This window comes from Cervus canadensis, chromosome 2, assembly GCF_019320065.1.
Source record: "Cervus canadensis isolate Bull #8, Minnesota chromosome 2, ASM1932006v1, whole genome shotgun sequence".
Taxonomy (NCBI): domain Eukaryota; kingdom Metazoa; phylum Chordata; class Mammalia; order Artiodactyla; family Cervidae; genus Cervus; species Cervus canadensis.
Genome location: NC_057387.1, coordinates 33,490,106 through 33,514,221, shown reverse-complemented (window position 1 = coordinate 33,514,221; position 24,116 = coordinate 33,490,106). Strand labels below are relative to the sequence as shown.

General features: G+C 42.2%; 1 protein-coding gene across 3 annotated transcripts in view; it reads left to right on the top strand.

Annotated features, from left to right (window-relative positions):
• Positions 1-24,116, top strand: part of FNDC7 (fibronectin type III domain containing 7) — a 31,698-nt gene that overhangs the window by 3,543 nt on the left and 4,039 nt on the right. For 2 of the 3 annotated variants that reach the window (XM_043447124.1, XM_043447116.1), the window contains 9 exons: positions 1,313-1,567; positions 2,549-2,809; positions 6,761-7,018; positions 7,630-7,884; positions 9,374-9,631; positions 10,183-10,437; positions 14,216-14,470; positions 17,039-17,299; positions 20,287-20,316. In XM_043447124.1, the coding sequence (XP_043303059.1) occupies positions 1,444-1,567; positions 2,549-2,809; positions 6,761-7,018; positions 7,630-7,884; positions 9,374-9,631; positions 10,183-10,437; positions 14,216-14,470; positions 17,039-17,299; positions 20,287-20,316 (1,957 nt within the window). In that variant the 5' untranslated portion in view covers positions 1,313-1,443. The remainder of the gene's footprint in view (positions 1-1,312; positions 1,568-2,548; positions 2,810-6,760; positions 7,019-7,629; positions 7,885-9,373; positions 9,632-10,182; positions 10,438-14,215; positions 14,471-17,038; positions 17,300-20,286; positions 20,317-24,116) is intronic. The other variant, XM_043447131.1, reaches the window with a different exon arrangement.

The following is a 24,116-nucleotide window of genomic DNA, read 5'->3' as shown; positions in this document are numbered from 1 at the left end:
AGGTGGGGGTCTGCTGGAGGGAGTTGATACTGGCAAATCACACATTCACACTCTATTTACTCCTTCTCCTCTTTGTCCTTCTCCTCTTTGCCCTAGAGTTTTGTTTTGCCCTTTAATTTTGAATTTGGCATACAGTGATCTTACCCAGCAAATGCAGTGTTCTTGTTGTTTAGTTGCTAAGTTGTGTTGGATTCTTTTGCGCTCCCATGGACAGTAGCCTGCCAGGCTCCTTGGTCCGTAGGATTTCCCAGGCATGAATACTGAAGTGGGTTGCCATTTCCTTCTCCAGGGGATCTTCCTGGATCAGGGATCGAATCTGCATCTCCTGCATTGGCAAGCAGATTCTTTACCAGTGAGACACCAGGGAAGCCCACAATTGCAGTTCATTAAACATAAAACCCAGCAATTTTGGTTTGATCTTTTCTTCCGCTTGGACCTCCTACACCTAGAGCATTTTTGTGTCCGTGGAGTTTTGCAGAGTAGGCAATCTGATTGCCATGTTGTATCTTCTACCCCATTCCCAAAGTATAGGAATGCCTAGTGTAAACTCATGACATAAGCATTCATTGCTTCCTGGCAAACCATGGCCAGGTCCAGGTGAGGAGGGACCACAGCAACTCATTCTTATTCTGGGGCAGATATTTTGATAGAGAAGGAGAGAATAAAGTTTAATTTTAAATATTTTATATAGAAGAATCTGAAAATTGTTACACTCTGATAATATTAAAACAGTACAATGGAGCAATTGTGAAACAACTCAATTCTCCCTTGTTTTCCGTTAGATGAAATACCTCTTGGGAAGTGTGCAAAGTGCATTAATGGAAATCACAGCTACGGCAGGGATGGGGGATGGAGGTGGACCATCACTGGAGGCAGTAGAGCACAGTTGTGGGGCAGGGAGGCAAGATTAGGGACAAAGCAGGCTGGGGATTCACAAGATGCCAAGTTGGGGTAGAATCCTCCAGAGTGAAGTCCCTCCCTTACTCTCTCCCTCCCCTCAGAGTTCTTTCTCAAAAATATTCCCCATTCTTACTCAACTGTTTTAAAAGTACAAAATGAGGCAACTGGAAAAAAACCTCTTTGAAATTCCATTCCTGAATGGGAACTTTGAGCTTTCTGACTCTCTTCTGAAAAGTAGTAGCTTTGCCCTTTTTTTTTTTCATCTTTCTTTCTTTTTTTTTCTTGATCAGGAAAATAAGGGCACAGTTTATATCTGAAGGATGGCAAGAGAGTGACAGTTTGAAGAGTAAGATGATGAAAGAAGTAATCCTTAGGTACTCTACCTAATGTACATCTTCAAAATTTCTTTTAGTTCCCGAAATACCCACTATTGATCAAGCTTATTCAAAAATCAGCAACAGTATCACTGTGGAATGGGCTACAGTGCCAGGAGCTACCAGTTACCTCCTCACAGCCAAAGACGGGAACACTGTCATTGAGACCATGGTGGCCAATTCCCCAGGCACTGTGACTGGCCTGAAAGCTGCAACCTTGTACCAGATCACCATCAGATCCATCAGTCCTGCGGGGAGAAGCCAGGCATCACCTCCAAAACAGGCAAAGACAGGTAGCTGGATGCTCATCCTCTACTGAGCAATTGCTTGTGACCTGAATCACTTGTACTGAGGCTGCAAATGTATGATGTAATTCTTTGTCTTGTGAGCGCTGATGATTCAGGGCCCAGAAGTGAAAGCCACCAAGTGACTTTTTTTTTTTTTTAAATTCAAATAACTGTGGAGGAGGTGGTATTTAAATTCCAGATGCTTTGGAAAAGAAAACCCATTTTGGGGCATTGTTAAAAGCATCCCTGCTTTAAAATCTCTGAAAAAGAGATTTCTGTTTTTAACTTCGGTTATCTATGAAGACCATGGGGTATGATGAACACGTAGGAGTGATTTTGCTGCTCTTTGACTTATTGGAAATAAAACCAGTTCGAGTTTGTCATCAGCATGACTTAAATTGGTTTGATGAAGTTATACCTTGGCATACTTCTAAAAGGTTGTGTGCACATTAAAATAGTAGAAATTATCATTTCTCTTATTAATTTATTTTATGATTAAGAGGTTTTATCTAATTTCTTACCAACTTCCAGTTGAAGGTATGCCTAATATTAGAATTTGTGTTCCCCATTCCTCTGCTGTGTGTGTCACTTCAGTCGTGTCTGACTCTTTGAGACCCTGTGGACTGTAGCCTGCCAGGATCCTCTGTCCATGGGATTCTCCACACAAGAGTACTGGAGTGGGTTGCCATATCCTCCTCCAGGAGATCTTTCCCACCCAGGGATTGAACCTACGTCTCTTATGTCTCCTGCATTGGCAGGCAGGTTCTCTACCACTAGCGCCACCTGCCACTCTGAGTCATCTGCTGAGTCATCCGTAATTAATACACATTTAAATAACAGTGATAACAACTCTGACATGAATCCTATTGCAAAGCAAATACTTTTTTCATAATATGGATAATCAAGCTCAAATTTCCTATTCCTAAATTTGAATTATCCTTGATCGCTCTTTCGTAATGCCAAGTGCACATGTTTTTGTCTTTGCAGTACTGGCGGCACCTATTCTACAAGTAAGCTCTCCAAGTTCAGACTCTATTCTTGTGCAGTGGGAAGCTGTATATATGGCCATTGGATTCTCTGTGTCCATTATGCAAGCTAATGGTTTGGGTAGAATATGGAAAGAGAATACCACCAACACCTCCTTGACATTCACCAGTTTAGCCGCAGGAACTCTCTACACCATAAAGGCCTATGCATGGAATGCCAATGGAACCCCCGGGGATGACTCCACCTGCAATCAGAGAACAAGTAAGGACGTCTCAGCTCAGCCCCAGTCGTTCTCCTTTTTGGTTAATGAGAAGGGCTGTGCATCGCAGCCGCTGAGAGCAGCGATAAGCGATAAGCACAGAGCAGCTGGCAGCAGATATTTAAACTTATTATGAGCTTATTTATAGTGCCTTGGCAATTCCTCCCAAGTAGTTTCAATGCTCTCTGCATGTGTAAAGAAATGCTGCTCAGAGTACACAGAGCACCGTAACCCCATGTCTACCTCACCCCACCGCCCTGTAGCTGATTCAGCATACGTGTTCAATATCACACAGCAGGAAACAATTCTTGTTAGGTTTTCCAGTTACCTCTTGTCCCTTCCTAGGTTTAGACCAAGAATATAGACAAAAAGAATTGGGCCAAACAAGGATTTATTCAGCAGACATTTAATGAGTGTGTCCAAATTTTGAGGTGGTATTACCTTAGAGACATAGCAGCAAGCAAAATAAACTTCCTGTTATGATGAGAATTTTAAGCTTCCTGCTGTGGTGAGAACTGATATTTCAGACATATTTCCCAAAGCCCTCACCGTAGGCCTGAGGCCAACATGGGGCTTCCCATTACCTCTCCTCCAGCTGTAGGTCGAGAAGTTGGAGCACGGTGTGTGTTCTCACCATCTCTATTCCAGGGAGACCCAACCAGGGCCTCCTACTGCATGATAACTGGGAGCCCAAAATGAGCTGCGGCTATGAGCCCAAAGAATAAGAGGGAGAGAGAGGGAAGGGGGGAGATTTTTCCTTCTCTTGAGGCAGAGTGAGCCATCCTCTGACAATAAAGCCTGTTGTTGAGTCTCCAAGTCGTGTCTGACTCTTTTGCAACCTCATGAACTGTAGCCCATCCAATCTCCTCTGTCCATGGGACTTCCCAGGCAAGAATACTGGAGTGAGTTGCCATTTCCTCCTCTAGGGGATCTTCCCGACCCGAGGATTGAACCCTCGTCTCCTGCATTGACAGATGGATTCTTTATCACTGAGCCACCAGGGAAGTCCACAATGAAGCCTAATAGATGCCAGACTCACCAATCAGATTAATTCTTTCATCTCTTGAGGATGTCCAAGGAAAAGGCGGAAAGAAAACAGAAATGTCCTCTCCAACAGTGCCTAAGTTTGGGAGGCAGTGAAAGTTGCCTTGTCTATGAGCCAAGGCTGAAATGTAGGGGGAAGGGAAGGGTTTGCCTTTTATAATACTTCTCTAGGGAGAAATTATAATAAGGTGGCCCTCAGGTGATTCATGATGGGCCTGGTGAGTTAGGATGTCTATGATAAACCAGTCTCCCTGGGCCTCTTCCAAGGCATTCACTCATTCTTTCCTTCCACAGACATTTATTGAGGGCCTACTATATGCTGGGCATCATTAGCTGATGAGCATACAAAATCAAATAAGGCATGATTTCTACACCCGAAGAATCGATTGTGTCCCAGGAGGGGCCAATGTGTAAATCAATGGTTACATTTCTGGGTAACAGGTTCTTTGACGGAAGAATGCACAGGCACAGGGGGGCTTCCCTGGTTGGCTCAGATAGTAAAGAATCTGCCTGCAATGCAGAAGACCTGGGTTCGACCCCTGGGTTGGGAAGATTCCCTGGAGAAGGGAATGACAACCCACTTCAGTATTCTTGCCTGGAAAATTCCATGGACAGAGGTACTTGGTGGGCTGTCGTCCATGGGGTCGCAGAGAGTCGGACATGACTGAGTGACTAACACTAACTATCTAACAGGCACAGGGTGGCTCAGGGGAGCATCTACATCAGGCTGGGGAACAGGAAGAGCCATCTCCTGCAGATGACTGGTCTCTTAAAGCCTTCCTCTTCACTTGTTTCCCTATGTTTTGAAAAGTTTTAGAGACCTTAGACTTAGACTCTGTATTAGTTTGCTAGGGCTGCCACAACAAAGTACCACAAACTAGGTGATACAGAAGTTTATTATCTCATGGCTCTGGAGGGCATAGGAGCCTGAAAGCAAGAAATTGGCAGGATTGGTTCCTTCTGAGAACTGTGAGAGAATGGTATATCCAGGCCCTTCTCCTTGGCTTGTAGATGGTTGTCTTCATGTTCACATGGCATTCTCCCTGTATGTGTATGTCTGTGTCCAAATTTTATCTTTTAAAAAAAATTATTTATTTATTTATTTTTGGTTGCTCTGGGTCTTTGTTGCTTCATGCAGGCTTTTTTTAGTTGTGGCAAGTGGGGGCTACTGTTTGTTGCAGTGTGTGGGCTCTCTTTCTCATTGCACTGCCTTCTCTTATTGCGGAGCACGGGCTCTAGAGCACACAGGTCCCTGTAGTTGTGGTACTCAGGCTTAGTCGCCCCACAGCATGTGGAGTCTTCCCAGTCCAGAGACCAAACCTGTTTCCCCTCACATTGGCAGGTGGACTCTCAACCACTGGACCACCAGGGGCATCCCAAAATTTCTCTTATAAGGTTATCAGTCATGTTGGGTTAGGATCAACCTAATGATCTCAACTGATTACATTTGCTAGGACCTTATTTCCAAATGAGATCACATTCTGGAGTACTAGGGGTGAAGACTTTGACATATGTCTTTTTGGTGCTTCCCACACCCCATGTGGGAAAATCAGATTGTCCTGAAATACTGCAGATGACCGCTACCAGCCTTGGGCCCAGCATTACCCCAGAGGAGATCTGCCTCTGCAGATGAGCTGACCATATAGCAGAAGAAGGGGCCTTTCAAGACGGCCTACAGGAGAAACATGGCTCGTGTCTGCCTTGCGGAGGACAAGCTGAGTCCCAGTTTCCTCACACAGAGCCTTTCCTGTTTAATCCCACATCCCCCACCCCACCATATGTGTCTGAAGGGTGCTAGTCTCTGCACATAAGCTGTTCTCTAAGGTTTGTGGATGAGATGGTTGGATAGCATCACCAACTCAATGGACATGAGTCTGAGTAAACTCCGGGAGTTGGTGATGGATAGGGAGGCCTGGCGTGCTGCAGTCCATGGGGTCATAAAGAGTTGGGCGTGACTGAGCAACTGAACTGAACTGAAGGTTTGTGAGGTGGGCCTTATTATAGCACAGATTCCAGAGAACTGAGGCCAACTTTTCTCTTTCCCGGCCCAGGAGAGCACTCCTCAAGCTTTTTGAAGAGGACAACGCTGAGGAAAGGAAGGCCTACTTTTAAGCATAGAGGAAACTGTTTTGGAGACAATAAAAAACTTCCTTCCTGTGTGGCCATCACACTTTACACTTTCCTTCCTTCCCTTTGGTTTAGAATGAATGGAAGTCTGCTCTTCTTTTAACAACAGGGACCTAAAAGCTCTTAAATGTCTTAGCATGTATCAAAAGTAAAGAAGAAATGCTGCTGAAGCTAATCTAACTTTATCAATCTATAATAGAATACTTTATCTACCTCTTAATGACATACCCACTTGGCTCTCCTAGCCCGTCATATTTATAATTTCATTTAATTACTTCAATCACTTATCAGATTGTGTGTTCACTCATTCACATATTCAAAATATGTTGATTGAGACTTCCGTGGTGGTCCAGTGGCTAAGACTCCATGTTCCCAATACAGGGGGGCTAGGTTCGATCCCTGGTCAGGGAACTAGATCCCACACGCCACAGCTAAGACCTGGCATAGCCCAATAAATTAATTGAAAAAAAAACTCAAAATATGTTTATTCAGCACTTATATGTGCTAGGGACTGATATTAGATCAATTTTGCACATTAAAAAAATAAATAACAAGAAGATTAAATAACCTGGCAAAGTCATAGCTAGTTACGAGTTTGCATAGTTAATGGTGGATGTATTACCAGTTCTCCGGTACCATGAATCCCAGTTTTATGCTTTGTACACTTGCAATTATCCTGTTAATGGAGTATTTCATCCTCCAAGCTCCACATATTGCTAGGCCAAATCTTACTTTGGTTCTTGAGTCTACTGCAAAGTATCAATTGTTTCTCAAAAATGCAGGTCCAGGTACTCCTGCCAACATTCAAGTCTCTTTTGATAGTGGTGCTCTGAAGGCATCTGTTTCATGGGCACCGACAGAAGGAGCTTTCAACTATACCGTGATGGCTTTGAGTGACTCTTCCAGGCTGAGCTGCAGTACAGCTTTCAGTTCCTGCGCCATCTACCCTCTCCAGTGTGGAACCAAGTACCTGATTTCAGTTTCAGCAAGTAATGATGCCGGATCTAGCAGATCAACTTCAGCAGTGACTTTGAAAACCGGTATGTAAACAGGAGCGAGATCACTGGGGGGCTGGCAAGCCCAAGTGACTGACCTTAGGGAAACAAATAATTACATGACAATGTTCCAGAATGCTCTAGAACAAATGAAAGCAAAAGCCTACTCTAAATGAAAGCATAGAGTTGAACATTCTGATGAGTCTGAATAATGTTGATCGTGAAACCAGATCTCATGCATTGGAAAAAGCACTTTGAAAATTAGGAGGCCTGTTTCCTCTTCCAGATCCTTCACTAATCAGTCTATTTTCTTTTGCATTTGTAAAGTTGTAAATATACTAAGATCCAGTTTGATCACAACTCTAGCTGTGCGGCCCCTTATTTTCAACATGTTTCACAGACCTAGGCCTGGTAGGAGCTATTCTTTAAGATAAACAGGGAATGTCTATAGCTTGGAATATGTGTTTAGATATCCTCCCTCTTTCGTTCTTATCAAAGAGATAAAGACATGCATATGTGGAAGTCTACACTTCAGTTTAGAAATATTTGTGTGTTTTGAGAATGTGAACTAACATTTAGTGAACAGCTACTATGCAAAGCTGCAAAGAAAATCTCTTGTAGTACTCTCACACTCTTTTTTATTTTTCATTTCCCAGTTGCTTGTGCACCTGGAAAAGTGGCAATCCAAGAAGATCCTCCTGGCCACCTGTCTGTAGCTTGGTCCAATGTGGATCTGGGTGATTACTATGTGGCCTTTGTGAAGAGTGATGATGGCTTGGAAGTACATTGCAACACTTCCCTCACCCAGTGCAATTTCTTATCTGAGTGTGGCTTCACTTACTTTATTAGTGTTTTTGCCTATAACAAGGCAGGGCAGAGTCCTTTGGGTGATGTGTTTAATTATACCACAGGTGAGTTGTGCTTGATGCTTGTAAAGGGAGTTCTGAGTTCACTAAACTCAGTAGCAGAAGGGACCACCATTCCACTCCTTGACTTAGACTACTTGGGAGTCATGCTTGGTCCAAGAATGGAAAGTGAATCTCTTCTTTCACATTCTTTCCTGGGGACTTTGGACTAAGTGGACTCAACCTTAACAAGAATACAAGGTTTAGGAGTGAGCAGAAAGGAAAAATTGTTGCTATTCAAGCTTGCTCTGAAAAATTGAACCCTCCATCCAGATCTACTCATTGTTCATCCCTGTTGTGGATGCTGAAGGGGAGGCAATCCTTAGGTCTCAGAGTTCACTCTTTCTCCAAGCCCAGAAGACAGAGGTGCAATGGCAAGGATGCCACATGGTGTAGAGAGTTCTGGAGTAGGACACCTGGACTTAAGTCCTAACTTGACCACTAACTCATTTGTAAAGTGGAAATAATGATGTCTACCTTCTTAAGTCCCTTAGTATCCACCACTGCAAAATGGGACAAATAATCAGGAGTACATGAATATGAAAGGGTCTTTGTATGTGAGAAAAGCACAGTGCAAATATTTTTATTAGCAGCTTTATTGCTGTTACTATTATTCTCCTACACTAGACTTGGGCCTTCTACAGTGCAGGAATTATATCTCATTCATCTTTTCATCCTGAATGTTGATCATAGTGTGACTGGCATATGGGAGATGCTCAATTTTTAAAGAATGAATGGAGTGAGAGACTTAAAACTAACTATATGTACAAATAAGAATACAATAATACAACTATATAAATAACAATACTAGCTGGATTACATATATTTTTATCAAGATGAGGGAATCAAATAATTAATTGGTGCCTTTGGAATTTGGAGTCGGAGGCCATCAATAAGGTCTCAAGGGCCTTCCAGAAGGAGTGGTTTTGAACTGGATCTTTAAGGATGAAAGCAATGTCGGTGGAGCAAGAGCATTCCAGAGAAACCCCATATGATTTAGGCATTTATCACAATTCGTCCATGAGGTAATGTAGGGCTCGTCTAAAATGTACTAATGTAATGCTTCCTCCTCTCCTCCACCCCTTAGTTTTATCTAGTTTCGTGTCTGGAAAGACTGATAGGATCTAGAAATTAGACTAAATATGATTTTGTCAGGCAGGAGAAGGGTCCCACATTCCAGTAGAAGGGACCCAGTCTCTGAAACATAGGGAAAAGACATGCACGTTGGGTGGGGAACTAAGGAGTCAGGTGAGGCAGCGGGTGTGGGGGGCAGCTGGATGTGTCGATAGGGTAGAGCTTGTTATAACCTTGAATGTCATGCAGAGAGAAGTTGTGCTCTATGTAGTGGGTGTCAGGCCAGGGTCCCAGTTGGACAGACCTGTGGGAGATTCTTAGAGTGACTTCCGAGACGCCTGGGCACGGAGACGCCGGGCCCCACTGCCCCCCGACAGCCCGGCCCCTGCACTGACGTCCTTCTCTCCACTCCTGCTTCCAGCTCCCTGTTGTCCTAGTGACGTTAACCCCGTGCTGGTGTCCAGTGACAGGGCAGAGATTGTCTGGTCTCCCGTCCGAGGCGCTGAACTTTATGAAACGAAGGCTGAGGATGGGTTCAGTGTGGTTGAGTGTAACGACACTGCTCCGGCTTGCACGCTTTCTGCTCTAGAGTGTGACACCAAGTATAACATCACGGTGTATTCCTTCAGCGAAGTCCGGGGCAGCAATACATCATGTGCTTCCCAATTCATAACCACAGGTATGGTGCAGCACGGATTTTGTTCACCGATGTCTGGGTGGCTCACCTCTATGTCCCTCAGGAAAGGCATTCTGCAAGTATGGTAAAATGGTTAACTGCCATTAATGACTCTTGGGAGGGACCCTGAGAGCCCCTCTTGCTAAGGAGAGGCAGAAGAGAAGGTGGAAGAGGGAAAGAGGACAGCAAGAAACAGGAAACCCTGGGGAGAGTGGAAGGCTTGGCTGGTGACTACCTCAGCCATTCACATCCTCCTAGCTTTGGGGCACCTGCCTATAGTCACACCATGAAGGTGCAAATGTTTGTCTTAATTACTTTTGCTTTTGGAGTTCAAATGGCTCCTTAACATTTTCCAGTTAGCCCAACGATATGGGAATCTAATACCATCTGTCAATGTCAGCAAGGTTTCCACACAAAGGCTCTAGGAATTTGGCCTGAGCACAAGGTATGGTTGAAAGTAATCATCTCATTTAGGGGAGAAAACAGGTTTTAGACTAAATGTCACGTGTGATATTTCTTGACTCTGTTTCAGTTCATAATCTAAAATCTCTTAGCTCCTTGCAGTCCTGAAATAAAAAACATTTCAAAGGATGACTTTTCCATGGTTAACGTGCGCTGGCAATCCACTAATGATGAGGCCACTTACACGGTGACTGCCCGCGGAGAGAAAGGGTCGCACCAGTGCAGCAGCACCGGAGAGTCCTGCACCCTGGGCGGCTTGCCCTGCGGCTCACTGTTCTCGGTCACCGCCGTGGCCGAGACGCCCGCAGGACGGAGCCTGCCCAGCTACAGTGTGCCTCTGGAGACAGGTATGTGCTACATACAGTGGGATGCAGAGCAATACCAGTCAGCCAGAAAAAGGAATGAAACTGGGTCATTTGTAGAGGCGTGGATGGACCTAGAGGGTTCATATAGAGTGAAGTCAGAAAGAGAAAACTAAATATTGTATAATATCATTTAAATGAGGAATCTAGAAAAATGGCATAGATGATCTCATTTGCAAAGCCCAGACAGAGACACAGATGTAGAGAAAAAATGTATGGATACCAAGGGGGAAAGGGGAAATGAGTGTAAGGAATTGGGAGATTGGGGTTGACATATATATATACATGTACATATATATACTACTGATACTAAGTATAAAATACACAACTAATGAGAACCTACCGTGTAGCTCAGGGAACTCTACTTAATGCACTGTGGGGGCCTGAATGGGAAGGAAGTCCAAAACGGAGGGGGTGTATGTATATGTACGGCTGATTCACTTTGCTTTACAGTAGAAACTAACATAACATTGTAAGACAACTATACTCCAATAAAAATTAATTTAAAAAAAGAAAGAAATGGGTATGTAGCAACTGCAACTTGAACCTTAAGTTCCAGTGAGGTCCTTAGGAATTGTTTTAGGACATGAACTTTATCACTCGATTTACCCTAAGTGTGATAGAAATACATTCAACTCAGAGAAGCCTTTCAAAGAGCCCCAGTCTTAGAAAACTTTCAACACAGGTTCCATATAAATATCATCTGAAGGCTCTAATATATTCATACACCAACATCAAAGGAGGAATCCACTGACTCTGGAGAAACATTTCTTTGACTTCATATTCCCCCATGACATAATCTACCAAAGCATCTAACAAGTGACCAAATGAGCTGGCTTATTATTTATTTCTTTGGTTCAGCCCTTTCAAATCTTTCTCTAAAAAAGGCTTTCTGAGTTTCAGTTTCCTAATTGGTAGAAGAGGATAATGGTTTCATTGGGTGGTTGTGAATATTACATTTTTTATGCTGCAAAGCACTTAGCATAGTGCCTGCTCCACAGTAGGAGCTTGATAAAAGAAAGCTGTTATTACTTGATAACATTGTGTGTGAATGAAATACAGCAAATTACTTAAAGCCTTTGGGTCTTATTTTCTCTTATATATAACGATAGATGGCACTTTGGACCAGATAAGTTGAAACATAAAAGGCAGCAGAATAGAGACAATGCCAAATATGCAGGAAGGTTCCAGATATCCTATATGCTGTATAATGGGTCTTTGAAGAGTTGAGAACTGTTTGTGGTACCCTTAGGTGGCTAAGAATATTTTAAGCTTTTATATAAGTTTAAAACTTTGATATTATTATAAGCTTTTATATCAACTATGATATGTTTTATATCAAAATGCAAAACGGCAAAATGTTGTCTGAGGAGGCCTTACAAATAGCTGAGAAAAGAAGAGAAGTGAAAGGCAAAGGAGAAAAGGAAAGATATACCCATTTAAATGTAGAGTTCCAAAGAATAGCAAGGAGAGATAAGAAAGACTTCCTCAGTGATCAATGCAAGGAAGCAGAGAAAACAACACAATAGGAAAGACCAGAGATCTCTTCAAGAAAATTAGAGATACCAAGGGAACATTTCATGCAAAGATGGGCACAATAACGGATAGAAATCGTATGGACCTAACAGAAGTAGAAGATATTAAGAAGAGATGGAAAGAATACACAGAAGAACTATACAAGAAAGATCTTCAAGACCCAGATAACCACGATCATGTGATCATTCACCTAGAGCCAGACATCCTGCAATGTGAAGTCAAATAAGCCTTAGGAAGCATCACTACGAACAAAGCTAGTGGAGGTGATGGAATTACAGATGCTCATGATGATGCTGTGAAAGTGCTGCACTCAATATGCCAGCAAATTTGGAAATCTCAGCAGTGGCCACAGGACTGGAAAAGGTCAGTTTTCATTCCAATCCTAAAGAAAGGAAATATCGAAGAATGTTCAAACTACCACACAATTGCACTCATCTCACATGCTAGCAAAATAATGCTCAAAATTCTCCAAGCCAGGCTTTAACAGTACGTGAACTGAGAACTTCCTGATGTTCAAGCTGGATTTAGAAAAGGCAGAGGAGCCAGAGATCAAATTGCCAACATCCGCTGGATCATCGAAAAATGAGAGAGTTCCAGAAAAACATCTATTTCTGCTTTATTGACTATGCTAAAGCCTTTGACTGTGTGGATCACAACAAACTGGAAAATTCTTCAAGAGATAGGAAATACCAGACTACCTGACCTGCCTCCTGAGATATCTGTATGCGGGTCAAGAAGCAACAGTTAGAAACAGACATGGAACAACAGACTGGGTTCCAAATCGGAAAAGGAGTACGTCAAGGCTGTATCTTGTCATTCTGCTTACTTAGCTTATATGCGGAGTACATCATGAGAACTGCTGGACTGGATGAAGCACAAAGTGGAATCAAGATTGCTGGGAGAAATATCAATTACCTTATATATGCAGATGACACCACCCTTATGGCAGAAAGCGAAGAACTAAAGAGCCTCTTGATGGAAGTGAAAGAGGAGAGTGAAAAAGTTGGCTTAAAACTCAATATTCAGAAAACTAAGATCATGGCATCTGGTCCCATCACTTCATGGCAAATAGATGGGGAAACAATGGAAATAGTGACAGACTTTATTTTGGGGGGGCTCCAAAATCACTGCAGATTGTGACTGCAGGCATGAAATTAAAAGACTCTTGTTCCTTGGAAGAAAAGCTATGACTAACCTAGATAGCATATTAAAAAGCAGAGACATTACTTTGCTGACAAAGGTCTGTCTAGTCAAAGCTATGGTTTTTCCAGGAGTCATGTATGGATGTGAGAGTTGGACTATAAAGAAAGCTAAGAGCCGAAGAATTGATGCTTTTGTACTGTGGTGTTGGAGAAGACTCTTGGGAGTCCCTTGGACTGTCAGGAAATCAAACCAGTCAATCCTAAAGGAAATCAGTCCTGAATATTCATTGGAAGGACTGATGCTGAAGCTGAAACTGCAATACTTTGGCCACCTGATGCGAAGAACTGATTCATTGGAAAAGACCCTGATGCTGGGAAAGATTGAGGGCAGGAGGAGAAGGAGACAACAGAGGATGAGATGGTCGGATGTCATCACCGACTCGATGGACATGAGTTTGAGCAAGGTCCAGGAGTTAGTGATGGACAGGGAGGCCTGGCGTGCTGCAGTCCGTGGGTATGACTGAGCGACTGAACTGACTGATCAACTATGTACTATGAAATGCATGAGAAAGGCAAAACACATTTTATTGCAAATGTGATCATACATATTAGGAGAAGAGGTAAATGCAACCATTGCACTGAAATTTGCAACTGGAATCATTAAAGCTGAAGAACAACAAAGAATTTCTTTCTTATACTGAAAAAAGTTGGGGAGAACCTCACATTAATTACCCACAGCCAGTTAGTGAACTTCATTCTTGGGGAAAGCACTTGCTATATACAATGATGTTAAATAATGTATCAGAGAGAATGAGATTTTGCTTAACAAAAGGACATTTTTAAAGTTTAAAAAAATTTTTATTGCAGTATAGTTGATGTTCAGTGTCATGTAAGTCACAATACAGTGATTCACAATTTTTAAGTTGTGTTCCATTTATAGTTATTAAGGATATTTTAATTAACAGTTAAAGGTTTGAGGAATCTAGGATACTGACTAAAACAGACAGAATACCATGTTTGGTTGTTTTTCACATATAACCCTTAGTGGAAATAAATTCCCAATGTTTTCTTTTCCCACATTTGAGCGCCGTGCTGCTCAGCCAGTCTGATGGTAACTCAGGTCACTCAATCAGTAATCAACGTGAGCTGGACTGTTGGGAGTGGGGCCCTAACCTATGTGACAGTTCTGCAGTCACAAATGGGACAGTCAAAGTGTCACACCCATCAGAACCACTGCCTCCTGGGATGCATCGCATGCGGCATCAATTACACAGTGGCAGTAAAAGCAGTTAGTGCCACTGGGTTGACTGCGGACTGCGCCTACCAAAGTTATTCCTCTAGTAAGTGAAATTTAGACTCTAGTTCTAGAGTATCAACAGGGACCTTGACTATTATAGATCCAGACATAGCCCTTCCATCTCATTTAAAAGCATGCTGCCTCTCCACCAAGCTTGCATGGTAAATTCAGATTACTTTCTAAATGTTTGCAATTTTCCTCTTGATTCAGAACCTCAAAGCTTCAGAGGCTTCTGTTGGTGCGTGCTGAGTCACTTCAGTTGTGCCCGACCCTTTGCGACCCCCTGGACTGTACCCTGCCAGGTTTCTCTGTCCATGGGACTGTGGCCCTGTATCCCGCCAGGCTCCTCTTTCCATGGGATTCTCCAGGCAATAATATTGGAGTGGGTTGCCATTTCCTCCGGGGATCTTCCCAACCCAGGGATCAAATCTGTGTCTCTTGTCTCCTGCATCTGACGGGTCCTTTACCTCTAGCGCCACCGGGGAAACCCTGTTGGTAGTTGGTGAATGAACTCCCTGATAACAAGGTTCAAGTGTACTTTCTCTCAAAGAAGGCCTGGTTTTTATATGACCTAGCTACTTACAGCACAGAATAACTCAGTCTGGCAGAGTTTTCAGAAAGCATTTAGATCACATATACTATTTGGCTTGAATTTTTTGTTTCTCAATATTATTGTGCTACTACCCCTCTCTTCTAAACCACTCCAGCTTCTTCTATGGTATCTTATTTTAACAGGCTTCAAGAGCAAGTATTGCATTTTGTTCTTCACAAAGACCAAACAATTAGGGAATGGCGGGGGAAGTAAGGAGTGGTACAGGGTTAGCAAATAAGATTTCACTGGTATGATTCTTGTCCACTACAGTGGCTGTTTAGAGCACTGTTTCAGAAAAAAAAAAAAAAAAAACCTCTCAAGATTAATGGGATGCCTCTCAGGCTTAATGGGAGCGTGAGTACCACAACCATTTAGCTGCATCTGTTCTGCAGCATGGGGTGGGAGAGTTGTAATGTAATTTTCATAGGACTTCCCTGGCTGTCCAGTGGTTAAGACTTTATGTTTCCACTACAAGGGGCTCAGGTTTGATCCTTGATCCTTGGTCGGGGAACTAAGATCCCATACGTCTTTCGACCAAAAAAAAAAAAGGAAAGAAATTAAAAAATAAAAAGTTGCCATCCCAAAGGTAGTAGAGTGAGTCTTCAACTTAGGAGTCTAAAGATATGGCTTCTTAAACTGTCCTGCCTTATCTTATTCCCTGATTCTGTTTCCTCATTGGTAAGAGAAATAGGAATGATTACGATGTGAAAGCATTTAAAGCCTGCTGCATGCTATGTGCTAAGTTGCTTTGTGTGCTTTTGTTAGTCACTCAGTCATGTCCAACTCTTTGCGACCCCAAGGACTATAGCCTGCCAGGCTTCTCCGTCCATGGGATTCTCCAGGCAAGAATACTGGAGTAGTCACTTTAGTAGTATCCAATTCTTTGCGACCCTATGGACTGTAGCCGGCCAGGCTCCTCTGTCCATGGAATTCACCAGGCAAGAATACTGGAGGGGTAACCATTCCCTTTTCCAAGGGATTGTCCCAACCCAGAGATTGAATCCAGGTCTTCTGCATTGCAGGCAGATTGTTTACTATCTGAGCCACCAGGGAAGCCCAGAACACATATGTAATCTGCTTTATAATTTCTTTAATTAGATTTGCTGCCTAAATTCTCACCTTGATATCTAGTTCTGGAAATATGGTCTACTGCTTACCTTCACATCTAAAAAACCTTTTTTAAAAGAATGAATCAAAGGGACCTAATTATCTGTAATTGATTTTTAAAATTATTATGCAATAACATCTTCATTTTGCGTACTGAGGAATCCACCACTTGACCCTAATGTGTGGCCTGCTCATGGTATTCAGTAAAGGAAAAAGGGAAAGTACCCAGTCAGCAAGCACAGATGAAGTGTGGACCAGCAACAAGGATCATGTTACTCAGCTCAGCAAAATTTAGGTCTTTTCAACTAAAGCTGAATGCAGTTAATTATATCTAAATTGAATCCCACTAAAATCATTATGGGCTTTCCCAGTGGCTCAGTGGTAAAGAATCTGCCTGCAATGAGAGAGACTTGCAGGAGACACAGGTTCAGTCCCCAGGTTGAGAGGATCCCCTGGAGTAGGAAATGGCAACCCACTCCAGTATTCTTGCTTGGAAGATTCCATGGACAGATGAACCTGGTGGGCTACAGTCCATGGGGTTGCAAAGAGTCAAACATGACTTAGTGACTAAACAACAACAACAAAAATCATATTATGGGTACTATGGGTAGGATGTTATGAAGGATCTTGACAAGGATTCTGTGTATTTGACTCATAAAGTTTGAGTCATATACCCTTCATATCTGCCAAGTACTTGGACTCACCATTGTTCTCTATTGAAAACTCACGCCCCACCTCACCCTTACACACGGATCTCTAATCACGTGGCCCAGTACAGAAGGAACTTGATAGCCTCTCAAATCTTGCTCTAATCAGTTGTTATTTAGAGTAGGACACTTACACTGTTTCCCATAGTAACAGAGGCTAGATTTGTGGTGATGATGAAATAGTGATGTTTGTTTTATCCTTCAGGTGCCTGCTGCCCTTTGGGGGTGAAATTATATAGGCTGGGCCCTAATGGCATCCGGATCCACTGGCAGGCCTCCAGGGGCTCTGCCAATTACAGCACCGACCTCTATGGTTCCAAAGGCATTTTCACATGTGCCCCAAGCGCTGGCCTCAGTTTCTGTGATGTTATGGAGATACCCTGCGGGGATGTGTATACCGTGATGGTCTCACCAGTTGCTGAGACAGGACTGAAGCTTACTTTCTGTCCAAAAAAAATATATTCAGGTAGAGAAAGTTATGACCCTTTATTTAAAACTAACCCTTGACTCAATCTGTGAATGAAGGCTAAGAGTAATCACACTTTGCTATGTAGGAAGATCAAAAAGGGCGTGACATTTCTACATCCTATAGGCAGATTCTGGCAACAGGGGATCCCAAGCTCGTTTGGAATTGCAATGCTTTATTATAATTTGATTTGGAGGTACTCCTTTCATCACTGTCCCTCTCTTCAGAAAAAGGACCAGATGCTTGCTTAAACAGTAAAACAGATTTAAAACAATTTTCTGCTTGAGATTTGAAGATAGGTTTTTACCATGGTTAGAGGTAATGACAGACAACATGGAATATTTGAAATTAAGAGACTTGAACCTTTATTTGCACAGATTCAGACTTATGATTGAGGGAGAGTTGGAGGATCAGAGAAAAATAAATTTATAAATCATAAGCTAGGTTTGGAAATATGAGTGGGCAGACAGTCTGTGATCAAAAAACATGACTGTCAGCAACTGCCATTTCACCAGAGCTGACAGAAAAAGATGAGCAATTCTCCTGCTCTGTATTCCAGCACCTTCTGTTACCTTGCCCAGGGCATTGTCATATTTTTTTCATATATTTATAAAAAAAAGAGATCGTGAGGTCCTATAACTCTGCAGGGGAATGCAGGAAGAGCAATAAATGTTGGCTTAGAAAGCTTTACTAGTAACCAGAATCTAAAATTTCCAGTTATGTGTAGGTGACAAGAAGGTTCAAGACGGCTCCTGGTGATGGAACAAGGCCAGTTCCTCTTCAGGGGGTGTTCTCACTATCTTTGGCTGTCATGCTCTGATTCCTTGCTTTTTCATTATCTTGTCCAGAGGACAAGCTGGCCCAAACACATGGCCCTATGAGAAGGGACAGGAGTAGGTTGTTGGGTTGAAGATGAGCTCTGAGGAAGCAGAGCCAACAGGTCAATAATGATACTTCATTGTATTTGCATAACGCTTCAAAATTTATCAAGTGTTTTCACATTCAGTATTTCACTGAATGCTCAAAATAACTCTATAAGGTAAGTTCAACAGTTTTATTTTCTTCAATTTATAAGTGAGAAAACTGAGGTTCAAAGGCTCCCAAATCTCTACCTATAACCCTTCTCATCTTCTGATCGCTAAATCCATATTCAAACATGTTACCTCTGCTTAGAGATACACCCTAGGCATTTCAATCCTTTAAGACCAAAAGGAATTTCTGACCCCATGCAGTTTCTGATCTCCCATCATCCTTGTCTCAGGTATTCAGGCCTGAGAACCCTGGAGCTGGCTTCCCCTCGCCCTCACCTCCCACATCTAGTAGTCTCCAAGCTCTGTTCTTTTCACTCCATGACGGTTTCTAAATCCAACTTCTTCTCTTCATTCCTATAGCTACTTCAGTACTTCAGGGTCTCACTACCTCTCCCTTATACTATTACACCAGTCCTGTCCTCCTGCCCTCTTACCAGTTTTCATACTATCGCTAGAGTTATTCGAGGACACGGACCCAATTGTCTTATCTTTCATGCTACAAAATTCTCAGAAGTTTTCCATTGCTCCATAGGATAAAATACAGACCTCTGAGCATGGCATTTAACATCTCTTACAATCTGTCCCCCTTCTATCTTTCTATACCTGTACTAACAGAAATTTAATGTAAGTCTGAAAATTTAAAATTTTCTAGTAGCCACATTAAAAAAGTAAAAGGAAATAGGCAAAATTAATTTGAATATATTTTAGTTAATCCAATATGTCCACAATATTCTAATTTTCAACATGGAATCGATATAAAAATTTTGTATTTTTTCCATAGTAAGTCTTCAAAATCTTGTGTGTGTTTGTTTAACACAGCACATATCAGTTTAGACCAGCCACATTTGGAGTGCTCATAGCTACATGTGGTGAGTGGCTACTCTGTTGGACAGTACAGTTCTCGGCTCATTCCCCAACATCCTTACTGAGAGGACTGTATTCTCTAGTCACATGGAGTCATTCACACCCCTCTGCCCTTACCACACACACATACCATGCCACATCGTGCTTCTGGGCTAATGCTGCACTCCTCGCTTTGCCTGGAATTCTGCCCCGCCTCAACCAAGGGAACTCTACCAACCCAAATTCCCCCTCCTCTGTGTTTTCTCCAGTTCTCATAGGCTGAGTTCATCTCTCTCTTTCCTTTATAACTCCACAGCACACATTATTGTCACCACACCATATTTCTGTGAATTGAATGTCTGTAATTTTTGTTAAATGGTAATCTCTTAGACTCTCAGTACTTTGCATATAACTGTTACCGTATATATATTTTAAGTTAAAAACAAGAATGAATAAAAGAGTTCATGTGTTTCTCTATGATATTACAGCCAGTAAGTAAATGACTGAAGTCTTTGTTTCTTCTTCTAATTCATACTCACAATTTAACCTTTAGAGAGACATTTTCTCTGATGATTTGTTAGTTGGAACTCTAATATCCTATGGTGGGGTGCCATCTCAAGCCTATAGTCTTTGCCCTTTAGTAAGGGTTGGGTGTCCAGACTCAGGTTAGGGAATCTATCTTTGCTCTGGCTCCTTGATAAAAACCATGCATTTGGGGGAAGTTTGTTGGTTTTGTTTTTTGGTGTTTCTTTACGCAATATCAGTGATGCCTTAATCTTATATTTAGGATGATATTGTAAATGATAACAATGATTAATATTTATTGAGTGTTGTGTGCTAGCCACCATTCTAAGGGCTTTATGTGCATTAGCTTGACTGATCCTTATAACAACCCTATGAGGTTGGCATTCTTATTCTTGTCACCTAACAAGTGAGGCACAGAAAAGTGAAATGACTTATCCAAGTTGACACTGTTAGCAGGTGTCTCCTTCTCTTATTACACAAGCTGGTTCTTATTCATTCTTTGTTCACTTTCCTATTATTCTTTCTTAAATTGTATCTCAAATACATCAATGAATCTGTTTTATATGCTTGTGTTTTTATTTATTACAGTAACCTGCTCTGGAAGTACACTTGGAATGGGTAAGTCATTTTTCTCATGGATAAAATAGAAAGAAATTTTTTGTTGCTCTTTCAGTTCAGTTCAGTTCAGTTCAGTTCGGTCTCTCAGTTATGTCCGACTCTCTGCAACCACATGGACTACAGCACGCCAGGCTTCCGTGTTCATCAACAACTCCCAGAGCTTACTCAAACTCATGTCCATCAAGTTGGTGATGCCATCCAACCATCTCATCCTCTGTTATCCCCTTCCCCTACATCCTTCAATCATTCCCAGCATCAGGGTCTTTTCAAATGAGTCAGTTCTTCGCATCAGGTGGCCAAAGTATTGCAGTTTCAGCTTCAGCATCAGTCCTTCCAATGAATATTCAGGACTGATTTCCTTTACGATGGACTGGTTGTATCTCCTTGCTGTCCAAGGGACTCTCAAGAGTCTTCTCCAACACCACAGTACAAAAGCATCAATTCTTCAGTGCTTAGCTTTCTTTATAGTCCAACTCTCACATCCATACATGATTACTGGAAAAACCATAGCTTTGACTAGATGGACCTTTGTCAGCAAAGTAATGTCTCTGCTTTTTAATATGCAGTCTGGGTTGGCCATAGCTTTTCTTTCAAGGAGCAAGTGTCTTAATTTCATGCCTGCAGTCACCATCTGCAGTGATTTTGGAGCCCAAGAAAATAAAGTCTGTCACTGTTTCCATTGTTTCCCCATCTATTTGCCATGAAGTGATGGGACCAGATGCCATGATCTTAAGTTTTCTGAATGTTGAGTTTTAAGCCAAATTTTTCACTCTCCTTTTTTACTTCCATTGAGAGGCTTTTTAGTTCTTCTTTGCTTTCTACCATAAGTGTGGTGTCATCTGCATCTCTGAGGTTATTGGTATTTCTCCAGGCAATCTTGATTCCAGATTGTGCTTCATCCAGTCCAGCAGTTCTCATGATGTACTCTGCATATAAGTTAAATAAGCAGGGTGGCACTATACAGCCTTGATGTACTCCTTTTCCAATTTGGAACCAGTCTGTTGTTCCATGTCCATTTCTAACTGTTGCTGCTTGACCTGCATACAGATTTCTCAGGAGGCAGGTCAGGTAGTCTGGTATTCCCATCTCTTTCAGAATTTTCCACAGTTTGTTGTGATTCACACAGTCAAAGGCTTTGGCATAGTCAATAAAGCAGAAGTAGGTGTTTTTCTGGAACTCTCTTGCTTTTTTGATGATCCAATGGATGTTGGTAATTTGATCTTTGGTTCCTCTGCCTTTTCTAAATCCAGCTTGAATATCTGGAAGTTCACGGTCCAAGTACTGTTGAAGCCTGGCTTGGAGAATTTTGAGCATTATTTTGCTAGCGTGTGAGATGAGTGCAATTGTGTGGTAATTTGAGCATTCTTTGACATTTCCTTTCTTTAAGATTGGAATGAAAACTGACCTTTTCCAGTCCTGTGGCCACTGCTGAGTTTTCTAAATTTGCTGGCATATTGAGTGCACCACTTTCACAGCATCATCTTTTAGGATTTGAAATAGGTCAACTGGAATTCCGTCACCTCCATTAGCTTTGTTCGTAGTGATGCTTCCTAAGGCTGACTTGACTTCGCATTCCAGGATGTCTGACTCTAGGTGAGTGATCACACCATCGTGATTATCTGGGTCATGAAGATCTTTTTTGTATAGTTCTTCTGTGTATTCTTGCCATCTCTTCTTAATATCTTCTACTTCTGTTAGGTCCATACCATTTCTGTCCATTATTGTGCCCATCGTTGCATGAAATATTCCCTTGGTATCTCTAATTTTCTTGGAGAGATCTCTAGTCTTTCCCATTCTATTGTTTTCCTGTGTTTCCTTGCATTGATCACTGAGGAAGTCTTTCTTATCTCTCCTAGCTATTCTTTGGAACTCTGCATTTAAATGGGTATATCTTTCCTTTTCTCCTTTGCCTTTCACTTCTTTTCTCAGCTATTTGTAAGGCCTCCTCAGACAACCATTTTGACTTTTTGCATTTCTTTTTTTTGTAGATGTCTTGATCACTGCCTCTTGTACAATGTCACGAACCTCTGTCCATAGTTCTTCAGGCATTCTATCAGATCTAATCTCTTGAATATATTTGTCACTTCCACTGTATATCATAAGGGATTTGATTTAGATAATCAATAGTCTAGTGGTTTTCCCTACTTTCTTCAATTTAAGTCTGAATTTGTCAATCAGGTGTTCATGATCTGAGCCACAGTCAGCTCCCAGTCTTTTTTTACTGACTGTATAGAGCTTCTCCATCTTTGGTTGCAAAGAATATAATCAATCCAGTATTGACCATCTGGTGATGTCCATGTGTAGAGTCTTCTCTTGTGTTGTTGGAAGAGGGTGTTTGCTATGACCAGTGTGTTCTCTTGGTAAAACTCTATTAGGTTTGCTCCTGCTTCATTCTGTACTCCAAGGCCAAATTTGCCTGTTAGTCCAGGTATTTCTTGACTTCCTACTTTTGCATTCCAGTCCCCTATAATGAAAAGGACATCCGTTTTAGGTGTTCGTTCTAGAAGGCCTTATAGGACTTCATAAAAACATTCAGCTTCTTCGGCTTTAGTGGTTGGGGCTTAGACTTGGATGACTGTGGTGTTGAATGGTTTGCCTCGGAAACGGACAGAGATCCTTCTGTTGTTTTTGAGATTGCACCCAAGTACTGCATTTCAGACTCTTTTGTTGTCTATGATGGCTACTCCATTTCTTCTAAGGGATTCTTTTCCACAGTAGTAGATATAATGGTCTTCTGGATTAATTTCACCCACTTCAGTCCATTTTAGTTCACTCTTGCCATCTCCTGTTTGATTACTTCCAATTTGCCTTGATTCATGGACCTAACATTCCAGGTTCCTATGCAATATTGCTCTTTACAGCATCAGACTTTACTTCCATCACCAGTCACATCCACAGCTGGGTGCTGTTTTTGCTTTGGCTCCGTCTCTTCATTCTTCATTGTTGTTCTTTAGGGTGACTTAAGTCAGAATCAAAGCTGACTCTTCAATTAGAGAGGCAAATGCTTTCTTTCTGTGATTTAAGGGGTTCCTGCTCTCCTCTTGCATAACTCTTTCTCCCCTCTTAGGTTGCTTCCCCTCAGATTCCACAAGTGGAGAGGAACTCCACTGGATTCTGAAATTATTTCAGTCTTCCAGGGTCCCACAGGAAATAAAAATATGCTTCAGAGAAGCAACTGGTTCATGCCTCACTTGAGAGAGTGGCTCCCAGCCCTGCTGTATATTGAGTCACCCGGAGAGCTTGAAAGTAATCGATTTGTTGTTGTTTTTCAGTCGGTAAGTTGTGTCCAGCTCTTTGAGACCCCATGGACTGTAGCCCACCAGGCTCTTCTGTCCATGGGATTTCCCAGGCAAGAATACTGGAGTGGGTAGCCATTGCCTTCTCCGGGATCTTCCTGGAGATCTTCTTGACCCAGGAATCAAGCCTAGATCTCCTACATTGCAGGAAGATTCTTTACCATCTGAGCCACCATGGAAAAGCTTCTTAGGTGATTCTAAGGTGTAGCCAAGGCTGAGAACTGCTGCTTTAGAGCAGAGCTTCTCAAAGCTTACTGTGCATAGAAATCACCTGGGGTCTTATTAAACCAGACTCTGATTTGGTAGGTGTAGCAAAGATCTAAGATTTTGCACTTCTGACAAGGTCCAGGTGATGCTGGTGACACTGATGCTGCTGGTCCGACCACACTTTTGGTAGTCGGTGTTAGAATCTGTCAACAGCCTGCATAGTCCTAAGATGTCTGCTTCCAGTTTGCATGGGTGGACATGGCCAGCAGAGGTAAACGGGTGCTGAAAGGGCATCTG